Source organism: Bufo gargarizans, chromosome 9 (genome assembly GCF_014858855.1).
Source record: "Bufo gargarizans isolate SCDJY-AF-19 chromosome 9, ASM1485885v1, whole genome shotgun sequence".
Lineage (NCBI taxonomy): Eukaryota > Metazoa > Chordata > Amphibia > Anura > Bufonidae > Bufo > Bufo gargarizans.
Window position 1 is genome coordinate 150,202,643 of NC_058088.1, and position 21,209 is coordinate 150,223,851.

At 43.3% G+C, this 21,209-nt stretch overlaps 1 protein-coding gene across 2 annotated transcripts in view; it reads left to right on the top strand.

Annotated features, from left to right (window-relative positions):
- Window positions 1-2,029: 2,029 nt before the first annotated feature.
- Window positions 2,030-21,209, top strand: part of LOC122946757 (gamma-aminobutyric acid receptor subunit beta-4-like) — a 454,454-nt gene continuing 435,274 nt past the window's right edge. The window contains exons 1-2 of one of the 2 annotated variants that reach the window (XM_044306553.1): window positions 2,030-2,127; window positions 4,195-4,197. In XM_044306553.1, the coding sequence (XP_044162488.1) occupies window positions 2,030-2,127; window positions 4,195-4,197 (101 nt within the window). The remainder of the gene's footprint in view (window positions 2,128-4,194; window positions 4,198-21,209) is intronic. The other variant, XM_044306552.1, reaches the window with a different exon arrangement.

The window sequence follows — 21,209 nt, forward strand, 5'->3', positions numbered from 1 at the left end:
ATCATCGATGTACTTACTTTATACAGTAAGTATAATGTACATCCACAGTATATTTAATCTATACAGTAGATATAATGTATATCCTCATAATACTTACTATATACAGTAGATATAATGTATATCCTCATAATACTTACTATATACAGTAGATACAATGTATATCCTTATAATTCTTACTTTATACAGTAGATATAATGTGCATCCACTGTATACTTACTCTATCGATATTAGATATAATGGACATCATCTGTATACTTACTCTATACAGTATATATAATGTATTCCTTCAGTATACAGTAGGTAGACCTGCTCTGTGTATTATATATATACTGCACCTCCACAGTCCTTGTATACTAAGTGTTGACAGTGTCTTCCAGCAATGCCATGCCCTGCCAGTAATGGGCAGCCATAAAGGTAAACCTAGTGCTGCTTGTGCCATCCCTCACCTGGTAACAGTGCTGCAAAGGGGGGTTGGGCTCATAGCCCCCAGCACTGAAGCCCCTGCATGTGTCAGTGGGTGCACCGGGGACCATAGCTGGTGCACAGAACTGTGCTGTTTGAATGAAACCACCAGTTTTATTGGAGAGTTTCAAAGATCCCATGAGACATGTTTATTTCCCTTGAAGACGACCATCAGTGGCAGCCCCCCATACATCAGACTGTGGTGTATGGAGGAGGGGGCAGTGGTTTCTAGGGTACAATGTGGCGCTCTGCTGTGGACAGCGGGGGCTGCGCAGGTAGAATGGGACTGCGGGCGGCTGACATGGCCGTGTGCCTGCTGCCGCTCAGCACCTCGGACAGCGCAGGTAGCATGCACTGAGTGCAGGGACTGCGGGCGGCTGACATGGCCGTGTGCCTGCTGCCGCTCAGCACCTCGGACAGCGCAGGTAGAATGCACTGAGTGCAGGGACTGCGGGCGGCTGACATGGCCGTGTGCCTGCTGCCGCTCAGCACCTCGGATAGCGCAGGTAGCATGCACTGAGTGCAGGGACTGCGGGCGGCTGACATGGCCGTGTGCCTGCTGCCGCTCAGCACCTCGGACAGCGCAGGTAGCATGCACTGAGTGCAGGGACTGCGGGCGGCTGACATGGCCGTGTGCCTGCTGCCGCTCAGCACCTCGGACAGCGCAGCTCCCGGTCCGCGCTCCCCTGCACCATATTGCCCCTCTCTACATCTGTATCCAAAGCACAAGTTTTCCTGCCTCCAAGACGGGGGCTTGACAGCACGCAGGATATGGTTCCCTCCTAAAGGGTTAAAGCTGTCAGATATGACGTCAGAATTCCAATGTGCCCCGAGATTTTTCTCTCCCTCCCTTGGTTTTCTCCATCCCCCCTCCTTCTATCTCTTCTCCGGCTGCCTCCCTCCTTCACCCCTCCCTCTCCACTATGTGCAGCAGTCAGATCCTGCTGCAGCAGATATAATGGAGCATCCCTCCTCCTCCACCTCCTTCTGCTGAAGCGTACCCTTTCCCCCACTCCTTTATTTTCCCCATTTCTGTTTCATTTCATCCCCCTCCTGTACAGACGAAAGGAAAGAGGAGGGGGTGTGAGAGGGGTAAACACAGACCCCCCTCAATTCTAGCAACTACCAACAAGGGGGAGCAAGGTGGAAGAGGGGAGATCCCAATTTGCTACCTAGATCACTCTCCCTCCCCCATCACCCTGGCTTGCAGGAGCCATGAACAAAATGCAGATGATGGAATAGGCAAGAAAAAGGAGGAAAATAGAGGTTGAAGAAAGGCACAAGCATCTTCTGGATTCCAGCTCTGGGTTCTCATGTTTTTTCTGCTACAGAGAAGAAAGGGGATTAGCCTGGACAATTGCTCTCACCCTCTTCTCCTTTGCCTTCTTGCAAAATTTGGAGCGGATTAATATATCCCCTTTTCATAAAGGACGGATTCGTCTTATTTTTTTATTTTTTGGGGATTTGGCTTTTTCATTGATTTTTTTATTGAGGGGGTTCAAAGGAATTGTAAGCCTTCCCCCACCCCCATCCCTTTCCCCCTCCATCCAAAAGCCCTCTTCACTCCATGGTCCAGGTGGAAATGTTGAGCTTGGGGAGAGAGAGCTGGATTGGAGCAATTCTCTCAGCTTTGGCTACCCTCCTGCTAGTCTGTTCTGCACAAAGGTAAGATGATTGGGGTAGGTGGGAGGGGTGCAGGGACTGAAGGAACACCAGGGTGGATGGCTGCTACCAGAGCTTGGTAAAGGGAATGGCCATGGATAATGTACTTTAGTCAGGGGGTACTCACAGGTACAAAGGTGGAGGTAGGGTCCTTACCTGTGAAGAATAAGAGTTGGGGGGGGGGGGTAACAGAGGAGGGAGTATGGTCAGGGTATAATTGGGGTAAAGGGAGCAGTAGGGTTCCCTAGACATTCCAGGGGTAACACATATCACCATTAGCCCTGTGCACAGATATGCCTGAGAGAAGATTCAATCATGGAGATGATCAGTATCATCTGAAGGGAAAATGGGGAATAACTGAAGAAAATGGTTGCTAGTAGGACAGACATGATGGTTGGTTAGAAGAGGCACATCTATGACACAATACACACACATGTAGAGGGTGAGTGGGAACAGACGCCTTCATGCCAATGACTTGGGCTCACTGGCTCCATGAAGTTTGTACAAAAGCCATTAGATGCTAATAGACTGGTTTTGCAATAGCACTGTAATGGGAGGAGCTTTCTGAGGGAAATGGGGCCTTGTGGTCCATAGGAGATACCTACAGAGCTGCATGGAATATATCATCTACTGCTGGGACACCAAGACCATTAGCACCCGTCATGGGCAAGATGTGAATGGCAAAGAATCACTAAGACTTCATTACTCAGTGCAGGAAGGAATGGACATAGACTGCAAATATCCGGCCACAGTCTGATGATTTTCTATATAATCATTTTTTTCTTTCAGGAAAACTATTCCAGAAAAGTTGATTTTACTAGTAGAAGGATATGATTTGAGAATATGAGAATGCTGCTTACAATTATGCAATCTGTATATGTATGTCCCCTCTATCTTCTCTGAGCTGTCATGATTTTTCACTCTGAATGACTGATTTGTGCCTTTTGTACTATAAGAGAGACCATATTTACTAGCAGGTATCTGATCATTATAGACATCTGCAGTACAGTATGGAGGAGGCAAGTATATTTTATAGGAAGCGGTCTGACAGATTGGGGTATCGTCTCTGGCATTACTGGTCATAGGATGACTATAGGGAGCATTGTGCATGGAGCTCTTACAGCGGGCACTATGGCTGGACCTGCCAATGGCTGCAGTGCTCCTTCTACATCGGATGCAGCAGACATTATGCCATGCTGTGCACTAGCCCCTGCAAAGCCTCACAATAAAAAGCATCCATTGTTCCAAGTCATGTTTTTATGTTGAACATATTTTGCTACAGATTAGACAGTAATATATTTTATTTTCCACGGCACTAAATCCTGGAGTGCTCGCACTGGCTACTAAGCCTCATAAAATGCTGGCAATTCCTTTCTGTAGATATCACTTTCAGCAGTCACCTCAGTAGAGACACATGGGGGATTACGATGACAGATAACACCTTGGTAAAGCTGACGCAGAATCTGACATTCATATCAGGTGATGTTCACAGCGTATCTATTCTGCCCCCCTCCCCTTCACAATGCTCAGGTCACAAGCTGTGTCTAGGAAATGATCCCAAAGATGTCAATGAACCCCTCATATTCATTGCGTCTACGGTCCACGTGGCTGCTGTAAAATATGTCTCTAAATGTTGTTCAGAATAGCTCAGGCAAGATGGCTGCCCCCATAGTCATTTGCAGAAATAAAATAATAAAGATCTACATTCAGAAACATTAAATCCAATAAAATAAAATAAAAATCTATATATTTCACTATTTGGTTTTAATTAGTAAATAAGTATAAATGATACGTTCCCTTTACCTATAAAACAAAGCAAACTACAAACCTTTTAAGCAAATTCATCTTTATTAGATTAAAATATTAAAGCCGTGGAAAATATCAGCCAATAGCAGCAATGCTTTATATTTGTATTCATTAAAAAGTCATTTATATGGTTGGACTTGACTTGGACTTGAATGACTTCTTGGAGACTCAACCCACTTGTTAGGACAGCACCAGGGGTACCTCAAAGGGCGGCTCATCATATTGACTGTGGGAAAGGTGGCTACACATGCACTTACATTATAGTCTGTGGGAAACACAGAAACAATCAGATGCGTTAACTCGCAGTTCGTCCATTTGAGGTTGACTGCTGCAAACAAGGGCCACGGACCCCTTTATGGATAAGTTGTTATCCCAGCAGTCAGAAGATATCGTTTTCACATATAGTGCACCTCCATGCTTCTCTACTGCATGTCGTTCTGTCTAGAACACGTGTCCTACACAAAGATGGAAGAGTTCAAGGACTGACAGCTGGAAACCACCACCTTAAGGGGTTAAAGGGGTTGTGCAGTGCTAGCATATGGATGACCTCTCCTCAGGACAGGTCGTCAATATCAGATGGAGTGAAGAGGTTGTGGCGCTTGTGTGAGCTCTGCATCCTCTTCATTGTTTAACTGCACAATGTCTAACTTGTGGCGGCGGTGCAATGTCATTACAATTGCTGTCCCATTCAAGGGAGAAGAAGGTGTACTTACACTGTACTGCATGCAGGTAAACATTGAAGAGGATGCAGTGCTGGCACGACCACCCGCGGACAAACAGCTGATCTGATATTGATGACTTGTCCTAGGACAGCAGATAAAACTAGAAAAAATACAGAGCGCACACATAGGGTGATACCCAAGATATATGGAATTAGGCGCACATATGCTCATTGGCACTGCCAGCAGGACCCGGTCATTAACGTCAGAAACTAAGCAAAGCATAGTCCAAAGGTGGAGAAGATGCAGAGCACGAGTTAAATGAAAAAAGAAGACCTTTGTCTAGAGCTTCCTCACTTTATTGGAAATAAAATCACAATCGTGGAAATATAAAAACATAAAAACCAGTGTGTTCCATATAACGCATTTCGGGACTATGTCTCTTCTTCAGAATGGGCACTTACTGAACAATAGGCATAGCCATGAAATATATTATATAGACCAAAGTAGCTGCTGAGGGGAAGTTCTGGACAAAGGCCTTTTTGTTCATTTAACCCAGGCATCCCTTAAAGGGACACTGACAGGCCCAAAAAGCATATTTAGGGGTATGCACATGCGCATAAAGCAGACGCGCGATGCGATCCCGGCCAGTGAGGGTGTCGGGCGCATGCGCTGAAGATGGCCGGGGACACTAGTAGCCGCCCAGCTCAGTGAATATTGATGAGCTGGGCGGCGCTTCAAACGGCAGTTGTGGCGAGGCTGGCTGGGCGCAAGTTGATATGAAGCACCGCCCCTTGGGCAGATTGAACACCAGGAAAGCAGGTTATAAAACTTCTTTTTACTGTATTTATGAGGTGGACAGCGGGGATACTTAGATGATTCTAATACCCTTTATAAGACCTATACTGTCATATATACCCCTAAATATGCTTTTTGGGCCTGTCAGTGTCCCTTTAAACTGCGGCCCTCCAGCTGTTGCAAAACTACAACTCCCAGCATGCCCGAATAGCCAACAGGTATTAGCCTACAGCAGGGCATTGTGGGAGTTGTAGTTTTACAACAGCTGGAGGGCCGCAGTTTGAGGATGCCTGATTTAACCCATGCTCTGTACCCTAAGGATAGGTCATCAATATACTAGGACTGTACAACCCGTATAAAAGTTATCCCCTATCCACAGGACAGCAGGAGTCCCGTTCCCCTGAGTGAATGAGCAGGTCCAGCATGACACTGACACTTCATTCTTTCTCTTAGGGACTTTTGGAGATATCCGATTACAGCGTTTGCTAATCTCCAGCAGTCTTATAGAGAATGAAATGAGCAGCAGTGTGCAAACTCAACCACATAAGTTTGCCACAACCGCCTAAGAATAGTTGAGGTCACTCTATGGTTCCCACCCTGTGGTATATGTGGTCGCAGAACTCTAAGAGGGCATTTATTAACCTATTCACTCCACTTTTGTGACATAAAAAAGCCTCAAATGATGGTGTATGCCATAAAGGCACATCTAACTCCAGCTCAGCAACGTTAGTCTTGATAAATGTCCCCCTAAGGGTACTTTCACACTAGCGTTATTCTCTTCCGGCATTGAGTTCCATCCTAGGGGCTCAATACCGGAAAATAACTGATCAGTTTTATCAATCCGTTCAGGATGCATCAGGATGTCCTCAGGTCAGTCTTTTTGACTTTTCATGACGGAGATAATACCGTAGCATGCTGTGGTTTTATCTCCGGCCAAAATTCCAGAACACTTGCCAGAATGCCAGATCCGGCATTTTTTCCCATTGACATGCATTAATGGCGGATCCGCATGCTCAGACCACAAAAAATGTGAAAAAAATGAATGCCGGATCCGTTTTTCTGGATGACATCAGACATCAGACATCAATTTGCATACTTTTCGACGGAACCTCTGCCACAAGTGTGATTGTGCCCTAGTCTTCTAACTCCTATTCTTATGGACAAGTTGAAAATGGAAGGAAATGCATGTAATTTTTATTACATGTATATTTTTTTAAGTGTTAACTGTTTGGCTTATGATCTGTTCACGCCAGTTCTACTACTTTTCCATGAGGTTTCTATTTTTTGGGAAGGTCAAGATAGTGTAGCACGCTGTACTGTCCGGTAATATAAAAGGCAGTCTGACAACCCCATTACAGTTCAGTGTGTGGGGATCTGTCTAATGGCTCTTTGCAGATGATGATTGGTTATGGATCCTGTAGAAACAGAAGCAGTGTGAATAGTATAGTTGCAGTATATGTCATGTTTTCTCATATCCTAGGGGCGGTTCATATCTCATTTTTTCTGTGCGCCAAGCAGATACATTAGGCATACAGTTAAAAAAAAGTATACAAACATATGCAGTTTTGTGGTTATCAATCCTTTTTTAACGTATATGTTTGATAGATGTGTTTACATTTCAATACGTTTGTATAATTTTTTTTTTACAAAAATATGTTTTTGTGAAATCTTTCTTCTTTTAAATTAATATTTGAAGATTTAATGGCATCATCTGAAAAGTTTTACAGATGGAAATAGATTGTTTACATTTTCATCGGGGTCTCATTCACTGTAATGTTAAAAAAAAAAGGATATATTTCTATACTTTTTTTTGCAGAAAAGCATGGCATACTACACTATTCTGTACGGCAAAAAAAAAAAAAAACACCCACAGAAGTGTAAACAGTGACAAGTAGAATACAGTAAATGGCCTATGCGCATTTGAACTACGCTTGCCCAATTATAGTCTATAGTCTGTATGTCAAGTACACCTTCTGTTTCTAAAAGTATCCGCTCTGATGTGCATCAAAAATGAGGCGCGAACATCCCCTTATAGTGAATGTGAACTAGAGCCACTAGTGTTGATTTTAAATGTAAAGTCAATTAGTCCCCTTTATGGAGCTTCCTAATTTCCTGATATTTTTGACTTAAAGGAATCTATCAGCTCCGAAACATCCTCCAAACTAGAATAAGTGGTGTATAGTGTAAGTCACACCAAGTCCGATTATGTAATTTTTATCTTCGTATTCACTTACATTCGTATGCTGTGCTTCTACAAACCAGCAGTAAATGCATTGGGAGGACTCCTGAGCTCACTTACATAATGGAGAGGACTCAAAGAGGAGTCCCCTCAATGCATTTCACTGCTGGTTGGTGGGAGCACAAACAGAATGCAAGTGAAATCCGGAAGATAAAATGAGAGACTCGGCGTCTCTTACACAATATACAGCTTACTGCAGTTTGGAGGTGACAGAGTCCCTTAAGAAGGAAGTTGGGTCATTTTCTATATGACAAGTTGACATACTATTGCAGCATTGAGACAATGATGTAGGAGAGAACTTGTATCTGTGAAGGGTAATTTTATTTGAAGAGACTGAAACAAGGTCCTTAGGAATCCCCTATCAGTCAGTCGTTATTCAGTTTCACCAAACTTCTTATAGTTATATAGCTACTCTGCAAAAATACACAAAATGTCCAAAAGTGCGCACGTGCCGTCTCCCTTCTCTCTTCCTGTCCGCTGCTGCTGTCTCTGGTCTTTTCCTTAGGGCTCGTTGACACAAACGTATTTATGGGTCCGTATACAGGCCGTTTTCTGCGTTACGCATATGGTCCATATACGGAACCATTCATTTCAATGGGTCCGCAAAAGATGCGGACAGCACTCTGTGTGCTGTCCGCATCCGTTGCTCCGTTCCGTGGCCCCACAAAAGTGATGAGTCCTGTCCTGTTCTTGTCCATTTTGCGGGCAAGAATAGGCATTTCTATAGAAGGCCTCCTGTTCCGTTCTGCAAATTGCAGAAGGCACGCGGACGCCATCCATGTTTTGCGGATCCGCAATTTGCCGACCTAAAAAAACTGCATGGTCGTGTGAACGAGTCCTTAGACAGAAGCAGTGAACAGGCAGAGAGACGGGAGATGGAACGTGCGCACTGCACGCGCCATCTCCTCATACAGCTAACCAGTGGGGGTGGCTGGTGTCAGACCCCCGCCGATCTGATATTGATAACCTATCCTGAGGATGGGTCAACAATAGTAAAAGCCCCGACAACCCATATAATGCAGGAGACTCTTGGGGAGTGTGAGTTCCCGTTCTGAACTCTGCTGCTCTGACAGGATTGCACAGCATTATAATGATCTATAAGGCTGTGTGTCCCCACGAGACCTGCACTCCTTTGTATTACAGTGACAGCATTGTGTTAGTGGAATTCAATAGATTCCAGACCTCACAGGGACACACAGCCTTAAAAGTAAGAGGAGAAGAGGTCAGAACGGGAACTCACACTGCCACAACAACAAAAATGTCAACCCCAGAAAAAAACTTTTTTCACATAAAATTATTTTGCTGTTTAAAAGAAAGCTGTCAGGTTAAAAACAGCATTTAATCTACAGTGAACAGTGAATACCGTAAAGGAGGCTGCGACAGAATCTATAACTTTTATATCACCTCCGTTCACCTCATTGTGTACCCACAAACCGACACTCTAGTGCATGTAGCGCACTCCTCCTTGAGTCCTCTGAATTATGTCCACAGAGAGGGAGCAGGGGTGAGTAATAAGATAAACGTTAGGCCAAGTTCACGCTTCAGTTATTTCCATCAGTTATTGTGAAACCTACTCAGAGATGATGTATAATGGACAAATATGGAGCTGTTCTGTGTTTTGACCTGCACCTAGTTTTGGCTCACAATAACTGATGAAAATAACTGACCAAATAATAGAAGTGTGAACTCGGCCTTACTGATTACAATGCAGCTTCCTTGACAGTATTGACTGGGGATCATTTATCAAAGATTGGTGTGTGCTTGATAACGCCTGTACCACAGGAGAATGCTCTTAATGTATGACGAGGCAGGCATAGTCTCATACCAAGCATGGCCACTGTCTAATGCAGGGGTGGCCAACCTGAGGCTCTCCAGCTGTTGCAAAACTACAACTCCCAGCATGCCCAGAATGCCTACAGATAGCAGCCTACAGCAGGGCATGGTGGAATTGTAGTTTTAAGACAGCTGGAGAGCCAGAGGTTGGCCATGCCTGGTCTAATGGATTCCGCAGTGCTCGTGTGAGTGCCACAGCGTCCTTATACAGCTGATTGGGGGGTCCCTGGTATTGGATCTGATATTGATGACCTGTTCAGAGGATTGGTCATCAAAATCTGAATCTCAAAAATTTTCTTTAAAGATAAAGGGAGTTATCACTCTGATGTACCAGAAAAATGGCATAAAAAATGTGCAAACCCTGGGTTTTGACGTCTATGCATAATTATTTGACAAATGGAGTTTTACCACTGTTCTTCCACTTTCCAAAATTGGTTCATGGAGGGGGAGTGGTGTGGGCAGGGCCATCAGACCCAGCAGATTTATCATCACTTTCTCAAGTTCTCTAAAAAAAATGTGTAATTCAAGAAGGAAGCCATGTGATAGAGGAACACCTAGGCCCTGTGACCAATGAGTGTGATGTCACTGGCCTAGAAAGAGACAGTGGTGCTCACTGGAGTGCCACAGCCTCTTCATACAGCTGATCGACTAGAGTGCTAGGAATTGGCCCCCCTCTAATATTGATGACCTATCCTGAGTTTAGGTCACCAATATCTGAATCTCAAAATTTTTTGAGATGGCTTCATAACTCTGCCCCATTGTGTACTGTTTTTGGCACTTGTGTACAAGAAAGAAATAGCTGAACGGGAGCACCATAAGACCGGGCATTTTTACTAAGCAGTCACATTATGGGACTCTCTGCCACACAGTGTTGTGACAGTTGATCCAATGAAAGTTGAAGAAGGGCCTGGCAGTTTATTGAAAATATATTACAAGTTATGAGTTTTAGATTTCCAATTTTGGAGAAAAGACATTCATCCAGGGATCTATTCTGACATATTTGTAGATAGGATGTTTTTTTTTTCTAGTAATATTAGAGTCTGTCTCTATGGTTTGGCCTTTTTCTTGATCAATACATTAGGATTTTAGATTGGACTAGATGGCCCTTTATCAACTTATAGTATGGTAATATGTATGTACTATGTACTCTTAAGATGATAAAAATTGGCTATTGCCTCATAGGAGTATTTTCTTTTCCTCTAGATTAACAGTTGATGATCCATGGATGGATGGACGGTACATATTTCTTTAGCCTTAGTAATTATTTTACTATGGGGCTGTATAATTTCTGTGTAGTTCCTTGATAAGGATTTAATAATGGAGGGTATGTACCTCTGAGTTGCGCACAATTTATTGCGATGCATCTCTCTAAAAGAAGAGGAGCCAAAGCAAAGAAAATTAAAATTTCCAAGCCCCTTATATCATAGTCCATTTTTCCTTTATATTTCTTTGTTTATATAGAGAACCATTTCATATCTTTTGATCTTGTTGACCAGGTTTAGCCATATAGTAACATTTGGAGTATCCCTTGAAAACCAGACCTGAGAAATCCAGAGTCTTGCCAAAAACATTACTTTTATCAAAATAATCTTTTTATATTTATGACAGTTTACCGTGGAGAGATCACCCAATATCCAACATTCCACCATAAAAGGAATCACTACTTTCAATTTTTGGGTAATAAAATCATCAATTGTACCCCAATATTCTTTTAGTTCTGTACAAAGCCAGAATATATGCATAAGGTCGGCTCCAGGTGAAGGACACCGTGGACAATTAGATGTATTTCTTGAACCACATTTATTAAGCCTTAGTGTTGTAACAAACTGTGTAAAATGTTAAATTGAACTAAAATGTGATTAAAGTTGTAGGACACTAGTCTTAAGTTAGACAATATGTTCTCCCAATCATCTACTTGTATAAATGGACAATCAGCTTCCCAAGCCCTTTGTCCAGGAGAGCGTGTGTTATTAAATAGTGCTTTAACTAATAATTTATGAAGTTGAGCAATCTTAACCTTGTGACCTACATTCCCCATTAATTCATTTAAAGGTGTAGAAGTGTCTGCATCTAACAAATACTTTTTTTTAACACTATACAGTTAAATTATTTCTTTGTGCTAACTCCAAAAATAAAAATATTTCTCCATTCCTCCCTACCTGTGCAACATAAAAAATAAAACATTTTTGCCAGTACTGATTCCCTACCAATTCATCTAAAACCTGTAAATAATTGTGGCAAAGGGGCGTGCAACCTAAAGATCCTTTTATTCCCAACCAACCTCTAATAGTTCAAAAAAAATTCCCAGCCTCTCCATAATCATGTTGCATGTTAGATATTTGCCCAGATTCCAATAAGGTAAACATGTTATCGTAGCAAGATCTACTCACCAGGGTCCTACATAATGAACGTTTCTTCCATTCACAGTATAACCATAACTGTGCAGATATAAAAAAAAAATTAAAATATGGAAGGTTCAACTCTCCCTTTTCTATCGGCTTATAAAGATGTTCCACTTTAAGTCTTACTCGCTTTCTTCCCCAGATTAGATCATTAAAAATTCTCTCCGTTATTTAAAAAAAAATTGTCCTCGATCCATATTGGGGAGTTTCTAAGAATATATAAGAATAGAATCACCATCTTAATTAGGGATATTCTAGCGGCTCTGGATAAAGGGAGTCTAAGCCATGTCGCAATTTTAGATCTCATTTTACTTATCACTGGAATCAGATTAAGGTACAAGTAATCTTCTGTCTTAGGAGATATCATCATACCCAAATATTAAAGGAATCAGAAATCTTCAACATATTCAGGGGCCCCTCATTGGGAAGTTCAAGTCTATCTACAGGCATAAGAGTAATATTAGTATTATGTATAAAAAATAATAATACATCATCTGCATATAGAGAAATATGATCCTCTCTCCCCAATATTCCAAACCCTTCAATTCCAGAGTCTTGCCTTACCGCAAGAGGCTCGATATATATATTGAATAGCAATGGGGAAAGTAGGCACCCTTGACGGGTACCTCTATTCAATACGATACTATTTGTCAAGCTCCTATTAATATTCAAACTTGCCTTAGGGGACTTGTACAAAAGCTTAATCATATTTTTTAAACTGACTCCAAATCCCATTTTTTCCAAAACCTTCCAGAGGAATCTCCACTCCACCCTATCAAAAGCCTTAGAGATATCAAGAGACAGGATGGAGCAAGAAACCTCCCCCGAAAGATTGTATATTCGTAAACAAGCAATGCAGATTATAGTGCGTACCCTTATTGGGAATAAAGCCATTCTGGTCAGAATGTACAGTACAGACCAAAAGTTTGGACACACCTTCTCATTCAAAGAGTTTTCTTTATTTTCATGACTATGAAAATTGTAGATTCACACTGAAGGCATCAAAACTATGAATTAACACATGTGGAATTATATACATAACACAAAAGTGTGAAACAAGTAAAAATATGTAATATTCTAGGTTCTTCAAAGTAGCCACCTTTTGCTTTGATTACTGCTTTGCACACTCTTGGCATTCTCTTGATGAGCTTCAAGAGGTAGTCATCTGAAATGGTTTTCACTTCACAGGTGTGCCCTGTCAGGTTTAATAAGCGGGATTTCTTGCCTTATAAATGGGGTTGGGACCATCAGTTGCGTTGTGGAAAAGTCAGGTGGATACACAGCTGATAGTCCTACTGAATAGACTGTTAGAATTTGTATTATGGCAAAAAAAAGCAGCTAAGTAAAGAAAAAAGAGTGGCCATCATTACTTTAAGAAATGAACGTCAGTCAGTCCGAAAAATTGGGCAAACTTTGAAAGTAAGGGCTATTTGACCATGAAGGAGAGTGATGGGGTGCTGCGCCGGACCTGAACCCAATCGAGATGGTTTGGGGTGAGCTGGACCGCAGAGTGAAGGCAAAAGGGCCAACAAGTGCTAAGCATCTCTGGGAACTCCTTCAAGACTGTTGGAAGACCATTTCAGGTGACTACCTCTTGAAGCTCATCAAGAGAATGCCAAGAGTGTGCAAAGCAGTAATCAAAGCAAAAGGTGGCTACTTTGAAGAACCGAGAATATGACATATTTTCAGTTGTTTCACACTTTTTTGTTATGTATATAATTCCAAATGTGTTAGTTCAAAGTTTTGAAGCCTTCATAGTCATGAAAATAAAGAAAACTCTTTGAATGAGAAGGTGTGTCCAAACTTTTGGTCTGTACTGTATATTGATGTAATAACCTTAGCAAGCCCTGTAGCCAGAACCCTTGAAAGAAGCTTCACATCGGTATTCAATAAAGAAATCGCCCTATATGACTCCATATCTAGGGGATCCTTGCCTTTTTTAATATTAATGTTAATACGGCTTCTGTCATTGATTCCGGAAGGGTACCATCCTCCAATGATTCTGTGAATACCCTCAATAAACAAGGGAGAATGACCTCCCTATATTTACGGTAGAATTCATATGGGAATCCTGTTCCATGTGGTACCTTGGAACCAAACCCGAGTTCGGGAAATAGTTTTTTATAGTACAAATTAATTTAAGAAGTTATTGCGCGAAGCAATAACTTCGGCTCATCGGAGCCAATACATTCTAACACTGTACGGAGCTCCTACTCCATACAGTATTAGAACAACGTTTTATGCAAATTGACTTTGGATGTTTAATCCGAAGTCGATTCGCTCATCCCTAATGGCAACCCATTCTTGTCTAACCAGTGCTTTTTTCACAATGTCACTCTTGTTTGTCCATCTGCTTTTTTAAGGAATGACGACAGGTTCTCAGTGGGATTAGATCTGGGGAGTTTCTTGACTATGGACTCAAAATTTCTATGTTTTGTTCACCTAGCCACTTAGTTATCACTTTTCCATTGTGACATGGTGCTCTATCATACTTTGTTCATCACCAGATTTCTCCTAGAGAATAGGGAGAAGTTGTTCTTGGAGGATGTATTGATACCATTCTTTATCCATGGCAGTGTTCATAGGCAAAATTGTGAGTTAGCCCATTCCTTTGGATGAGAAGCAACCCCACACATGGTTACAAGATGCTTTACAGTTGGCACACACAGTGAGGCCAAGGCTTTTGGAGAATGGGCTGGTGTCAAGTAATACTTATTATACTATAGTAAAAGCTTTTATAGTATTACTGCCTTAGGCCAGCGGTCCGTAAAAATTGTCTTGTTTTTAAAGAGTCATGTAGTTTTGCGGACAGAACGTGGCATCATCAGATTCAGTGGGAAAATAGAACTAGCTAGCAATCAGAACAAGTCTGTTTTTCTTCTGCTGTTCTTCTTTGTGACAACCAGATCGCACCCACAACAGGTGCAGTGTCCTTTTCATCGTCCTCATCAGTTTCCCGCTCAGACTCCTCTTTCTCCTCTACTGTCTTCAGTTATCAATAATGGAATGTGTGGCCAGAAAACAACTGTATGCGCTCAGCAACCTATTTGTAAGCAAGCTGAACTCCCACCTGGCCATGAAGCTGGAAGTGCAGTTGCTGCAGTACCACTTAGTTATGGTTATTATGGTTCAGTTCTTTGCCCTTCACAAAATATAGCTATTCTCTAAAGTGTAACTCTTCTGTTTGCATTCAGCTGTAGTTTTAGCCATATCCCATCTGTTAGCCAGGTGTCTATAGCGGCGCAGTTCCACTTCCTTCCCAAAATTCATTTCTTCACTAAAATGTCATTCTTTTCAATGCCATCAACTGCAGTTTTTGCCATATATCATCTATTGGACATTTCGTCAGATGTCCCTAGTGGCACAGTTCCATGCCCCCTAAAATGTAATTCTTCTCTAAAATGTAATTCTTTTCTGTGCCATCAGCTGCAGTTTTTGCCATTTCCTATCCGCTGAACTTTTGGCCAGGTGTTCATAGTGGCACAGTTCAATGCCCTCCCCAAAATCCAATACTTATCTATGATTTAATTCTTCTCCATGTCATTAGCTGCGTTTTTTTTACATATCCCCACCACTGAACTTTTGACCAAGTGTCCATAGTGGCGCAGTTCCGTGCCTTACCAAAACTTTAATTCTTCTCTGTGCCATTAGCCACAGTTTTTGCCATATCCCATTTGTTGAACTATTGACCAGGTGTCCATAGTGAAGCAGTTCACGGCCTACACCAAACTTTTATACTCCTCTAAACTGTAATTCTTCTCTATGCCATCAGCCACAGTTTTTGCCATATCCCATCCAATGTCCTCCTCCAGTTCAGCCCCCACAGGGCTCATGTGGCCATGAGATCTACGCGCCACGTCTCCAGTCTCCTGACCAGCCAGATTTACCAGCATCTGTTCCAGGACATGAAGCTGTGAAATGACGTTGTTCATCCAGTAGTCCTGGCGACTGACAAATAACGTGGCCTCCTCAAAGGGCCTGAGCAAACGGCAGGTGTCACGCATGGGGTGACACTGGCTGACATCGAAGTTACACAGGGGAGTACTCCTGTCCAATTGGATCATCAAGAAATCCGTTATGGCCTTTCTCTGTTCATATAGTCGGTCCAACATATGGAGGGTGAAATTCCAAAGGGTGGAAACGTCACATATCAGCCTATGTTGGGGGATGCCGCTCTGCCGCTCAAGGAGGGTGTGCTTTGAGGTGTACAAGTAGCTGAAGTGCATAAAAAGTTTCCTGGCCATTTTTATAATATCTTGCAGATAGGTGGAAGACTTCAGGAACCGCTTGACAACCAAATTGAACACGTTTGCCATGCAAGGCGAATGGCTCAGCCCTCCTTGATGCAGCGCCAACACCATGTTCTTCCTGTTATTGATCACCATGGTTCCGATTTTGAGTTGTCGCGGAGAAAGCCAGGATCCGATTTCTTGATCAAGGACACGGAGCTGTTTCTGCCCTGTGTGACTCCGTTCAACCGGGCAAACGAGGTGCAGAACAGCATGACACCACCGTGCCCTGCACATGTGGTATGCTCGAGGAGCACCGTGATTTGTCCCTGCAGTGAAGGCTGAGGACACGGTGGATGATGAGGAGGTAGAGGTAGACATTGTCACAGGACCAATGGCGTGAGAACATGGAAGCGGAAGTGGCGTTGCAGTGACCAGGAACGGGTTTGCTGACGCCACTTTTAGTGCAGTGGCCGTGTCAGGTGGATAATATATCCTGCATTTGTTGTGATGCCAATTGCAGCGTGCGCAGGGTACTATCCCAGAGCCCTTCCAAAATTTTATAATTCACGTCCCACATTAGGAATGCCAGAGTGGTGTAATGGCCTATAATGTCTCTATAGCTTGATGTTAGTTGTGTCACAGTTAGGGATGAGCGAACTCGAACTGTATAGTTCGGGTTCGTACCGAATTTTGGGGTGTCCGTGACACGGACCCGAACCCGGACATTTTCGTAAAAGTCCGGGTTCGGGTTCGGTGTTCGTCGCTTTCTTCGCGCTTTTGTGACGCTTTCTTGGCGCTTTTTGAAAGGCTGCAAAGCAGCCAATCAACAAGCGTCATACTACTTGCCCCAAGAGGCCATCACAGCCATGCCTACTATTGGCATGGCTGTGATTGGCCAGAGCACCATGTGACCCAGCCTCTATTTAAGCTGGAGTCACATAGCGCCGCCCGTCACTCTGCTCTGATTAGCGTAGGGAGAGGTTGCGGCTGCGACAGTAGGGCGAGATTAGGCAGATTAACTCCTCCAAAGGACTTGATTAACTGATCGATCTGCAGCTGTGGATCATTGAGCTGCTGATCCTCAATTGCTCACTGTTTTTAGGCTGCCCAGACCGTTTGTCAGTCACATTTTTCTGGGGTGATCGGCGGCCATTTTGTGTCTTGTGGTGCGCCAGCACAAGCTGCGACCAAGTGCATTTAACCCTCAATGGTGTGGTTGTTTTTTGGCTAAAGCCTACATCAGGGTGAAGCTGTCACACCAAGTGCATTTAACCAGCAATAGTCTGTTCATTTTTTGGCCATATACAAAATCAGGGGCAAGCTGCGCCTGTCACCAAGTGCATTTAACCCTCAATGGTGTGGTTGTTTTTTGGCTAAAGCCTACATCAGGGTGAAGCTGTCACACCAAGTGCATTTAACCAGCAATAGTCTGTTCATTTTTTGGCCATATACTAAATCAGGGGCAAGCTGCGCCTGTCACCAAGTGCATTTAACCCTCAATGGTGTGGTTGTTTTTTGGCTAAAGCCTACATCAGGGTGAAGCTGTCACACCAAGTGCATTTAACCAGCAATAGTCTGTTTATTTTTTGGCCATATCCCAGTCTAATTCTGTCACTAAATCCATACCGGTCACCCAGCGCCTAAATACTAGGCCTCAAATTTATATCCCGCTAAATCTGTCCTTAGTGCTGTAGCTGGGCGAGTTATTTAGTGTCCGTTCAAGCACATTTCTTGTTCTGGGTTGAAATACAATTCCCAATTTAGCAATTTCATAATTTAGTGGTTTCTGCTATATCAGAGCTATTTGAAATCTATCCCTAAAAGGGTATATAATATTCAAGGTGCACATTGGGTCATTCAGAATAACTTCACACACACCCGCTACTGTGTATTTCCAAGTCTAATTCTGGCACTAAACCCATACCTGTCACCCAGCGCCTAAATACTAGGCCTCAAATTTATATCCAGCTAAATCTGTCCCTAGTGCTGTAGCTGGGCGAGTTATTTAGTGTCCGTTCAAGCACATTTCTTGTTCTGGGTTAAAATACAATTCCCAATTTAGCAATTTCATAATTTAGTGGTTTCTGCTATATCAGAGCTATTTGAAATCTATCCCTAAAAGGGTATATAATATTCAAGGTGCACATTGGGTCATTCAGAATAACTTCACACACACCCGCTACTGTGTATTTCCAAGTCTAATTCTGGCACTAAACCCATACCTGTCACCCAGCGCCTAAATACTAGGCCTCAAATTTATATCCCGCTAAATCTGTCCTTAGTGCTGTAGCTGGGCGAGTTATTTAGTGTCCGTTCAAGCACATTTCTTGTTCTGGGTTGAAATACAATTCCCAATTTAGCAATTTCATAATTTAGTGGTTTCTGCTATATCAGAGCTATTTGAAATCTATCCCTAAAAGGGTATATAATATTCAAGGTGCACATTGGGTCATTCAGAATAACTTCACACACACCCGCTACAGTGTATTTCCAAGTCTAATTCTGGCACTAAACCCATACCTGTCACCCAGCGCCTAAATACTAGGCCTCAAATTTATATCCCGCTAAATCTGTCCTTAGTGCTGTAGCTGGGCGAGTTATTTAGTGTCCGTTCAAGCACATTTCTTGTTCTGGGTTGAAATACAATTCCCAATTTAGCAATTTCATAATTTAGTGGTTTCTGCTATATCAGAGCTATTTGAAATCTATCCCTAAAAGGGTATATAATATTCAAGGTGCACATTGGGTCATTCAGAATAACTTCACACACACCCGCTACTGTGTATTTCCAAGTCTAATTCTGGCACTAAACCCATACCTGTCACCCAGCGCCTAAATACTAGGCCTCAAATTTATATCCCGCTAAATCTGTCCTTAGTGCTGTAGCTGGGCGAGTTATTTAGTGTCCGTTCAAGCACATTTCTTGTTCTGGGTTGAAATACAATTCCCAATTTAGCAATTTCATAATTTAGTGGTTTCTGCTATATCAGAGCTATTTGAAATCTATCCCTAAAAGGGTATATAATATTCAAGGTGCACATTGGGTCATTCAGAATAACTTCACACACACCCGCTACTGTGTATTTCCAAGTCTAATTCTGGCACTAAACCCATACCTGTCACCCAGCGCCTAAATACTAGGCCTCAAATTTATATCCCGCTAAATCTGTCCCTAGTGCTGTAGCTGGGCGAGTTATTTAGTGTCCGTTCAAGCACATTTCTTGTTCTGGGTTGAAATACAATTCCCAATTTAGCAATTTCATAATTTAGTGGTTTCTGCTATATCAGAGCTATTTGAAATCTATCCCTAAAAGGGTATATAATATTCAAGGTGCACATAGGGTCATTCAGAATAACTTCACACACCCGCTACTGTGCATTTCCAAATCTAATTCTGTCACTAAACCCATACCTGTCACCCAGCGCCTAAATACTAGGCCTCAAATTTATATCCCGCTAAATCTCTCGTTACCGCTGTCCTGTTGTGGCTGGGAAAGTTATTTAGTGTCCGTCAAAGCACATTTTTTGTTCTGGGTTGAAATACAATTCCCAATTTAGCAATTTCATAATTTAGTCGTTTCTGCTATATCAGAGCTATTTGAAATCTATCCCTAAAAGGGTAGATCATATTGAAGGTGCACATAGGGTCATTCAGAATAACTTCACACACACGCTTCTGTGCATTTCCAAGTCTAATTCTGTCACTAAATCCATACCGGTCACCCAGCGCCTAAATACTAGGCCTCAAATTTATATCCCGCTGAATTTGAATACAATACATTGGGCCAAATAATATATTTGTTGTTGTGGTGAACCATAACAATGAGAAAAACATCTAGTAAGGGACGCGGACGTGGACATGGTCGTGGTGGTGTTAGTGGACCCTCTGGTGCTGGGAGAGGACGTGGCCGTTCTGCCACATCCACACGTCCTAGTGTACCAACTACCTCAGGTCCCAGTAGCCGCCAGAATTTACAGCGATATATGGTGGGGCCCAATGCCGTTCTAAGGATGGTAAGGCCTGAGCAGGTACAGGCATTAGTCAATTGGGTGGCCGACAGTGGATCCAGCACGTTCACATTATCTCCCACCCAGTCTTCTGCAGAAAGCGCACAGATGGCGCCTGAAAACCAACCCCATCAGTCTGTCACATCACCCCCATGCATACCAGGGAAACTGTCTCAGCCTCAAGTTATGCAGCAGTCTCTTATGCTGTTTGAAGACTCCGCTGGCAGGGTTTCCCAAGGGCATCCACCTAGCCCTTCCCCAGCGGTGAAAGACATAGAATGCACTGACGCACAACCACTTATGTTTCCTGATGATGAGGACATGGGAATACCACCTCAGCATGTCTCTGATGATGACGAAACACAGGTGCCAACTGCTGCGTCTTTCTGCAGTGTGCAGACTGAACAGGAGGTCAGGGATCAAGACTGGGTGGAAGACGATGCAGGGGACGATGAGGTCCTAGACCCCACATGGAATGAAGGTCGTGCCACTGACTTTCACAGTTCGGAGGAAGAGGCAGTGGTGAGACCGAGCCAACAGCGTAGCAAAAGAGGGAGCAGTGGGCAAAAGCAGAACACCCGCCGCCAAGAGACTCCGCCTGCTACTGACCGCCGCCATCTGGGACCGAGCACCCCAAAGGCAGCTTCAAGGAGTTCCCTTCAAGGCACTTCTTCAAACAATGTGCTGACGACAAGACCCGAGTGGTTTGCACGCTGTGCCATCAGAGCCTGAAGCGAGGCATTAACGTTCTGAACCTGAGCACAACCTGCATGACCAGGCACCTGCATGCAAAGCATGAACTGCAGTGGAGTAAACACCTTAAAACCAAGGAAGTCACTCAGGCTCCCCCTGCTACCTCTTCTGCTGCTGCCGCCTCGGCCTATTCTGCTGCTGCCGCCTCGGCCTCTTCCTCCGCCTCTGGAGGAACGTTGGCACCTGCCGCCCAGCAAACAGGGGATGTACCACCAACACCACCACCACCACCTCCGTCACCAAGCGTCTCAACCATGTCACACGCCAGCGTTCAGCTCTCCATCTCACAAACATTTGATAGAAAGCGTAAATTCCCACCTAGCCACCCTCGATCCCTGGCCCTGAATGCCAGCAT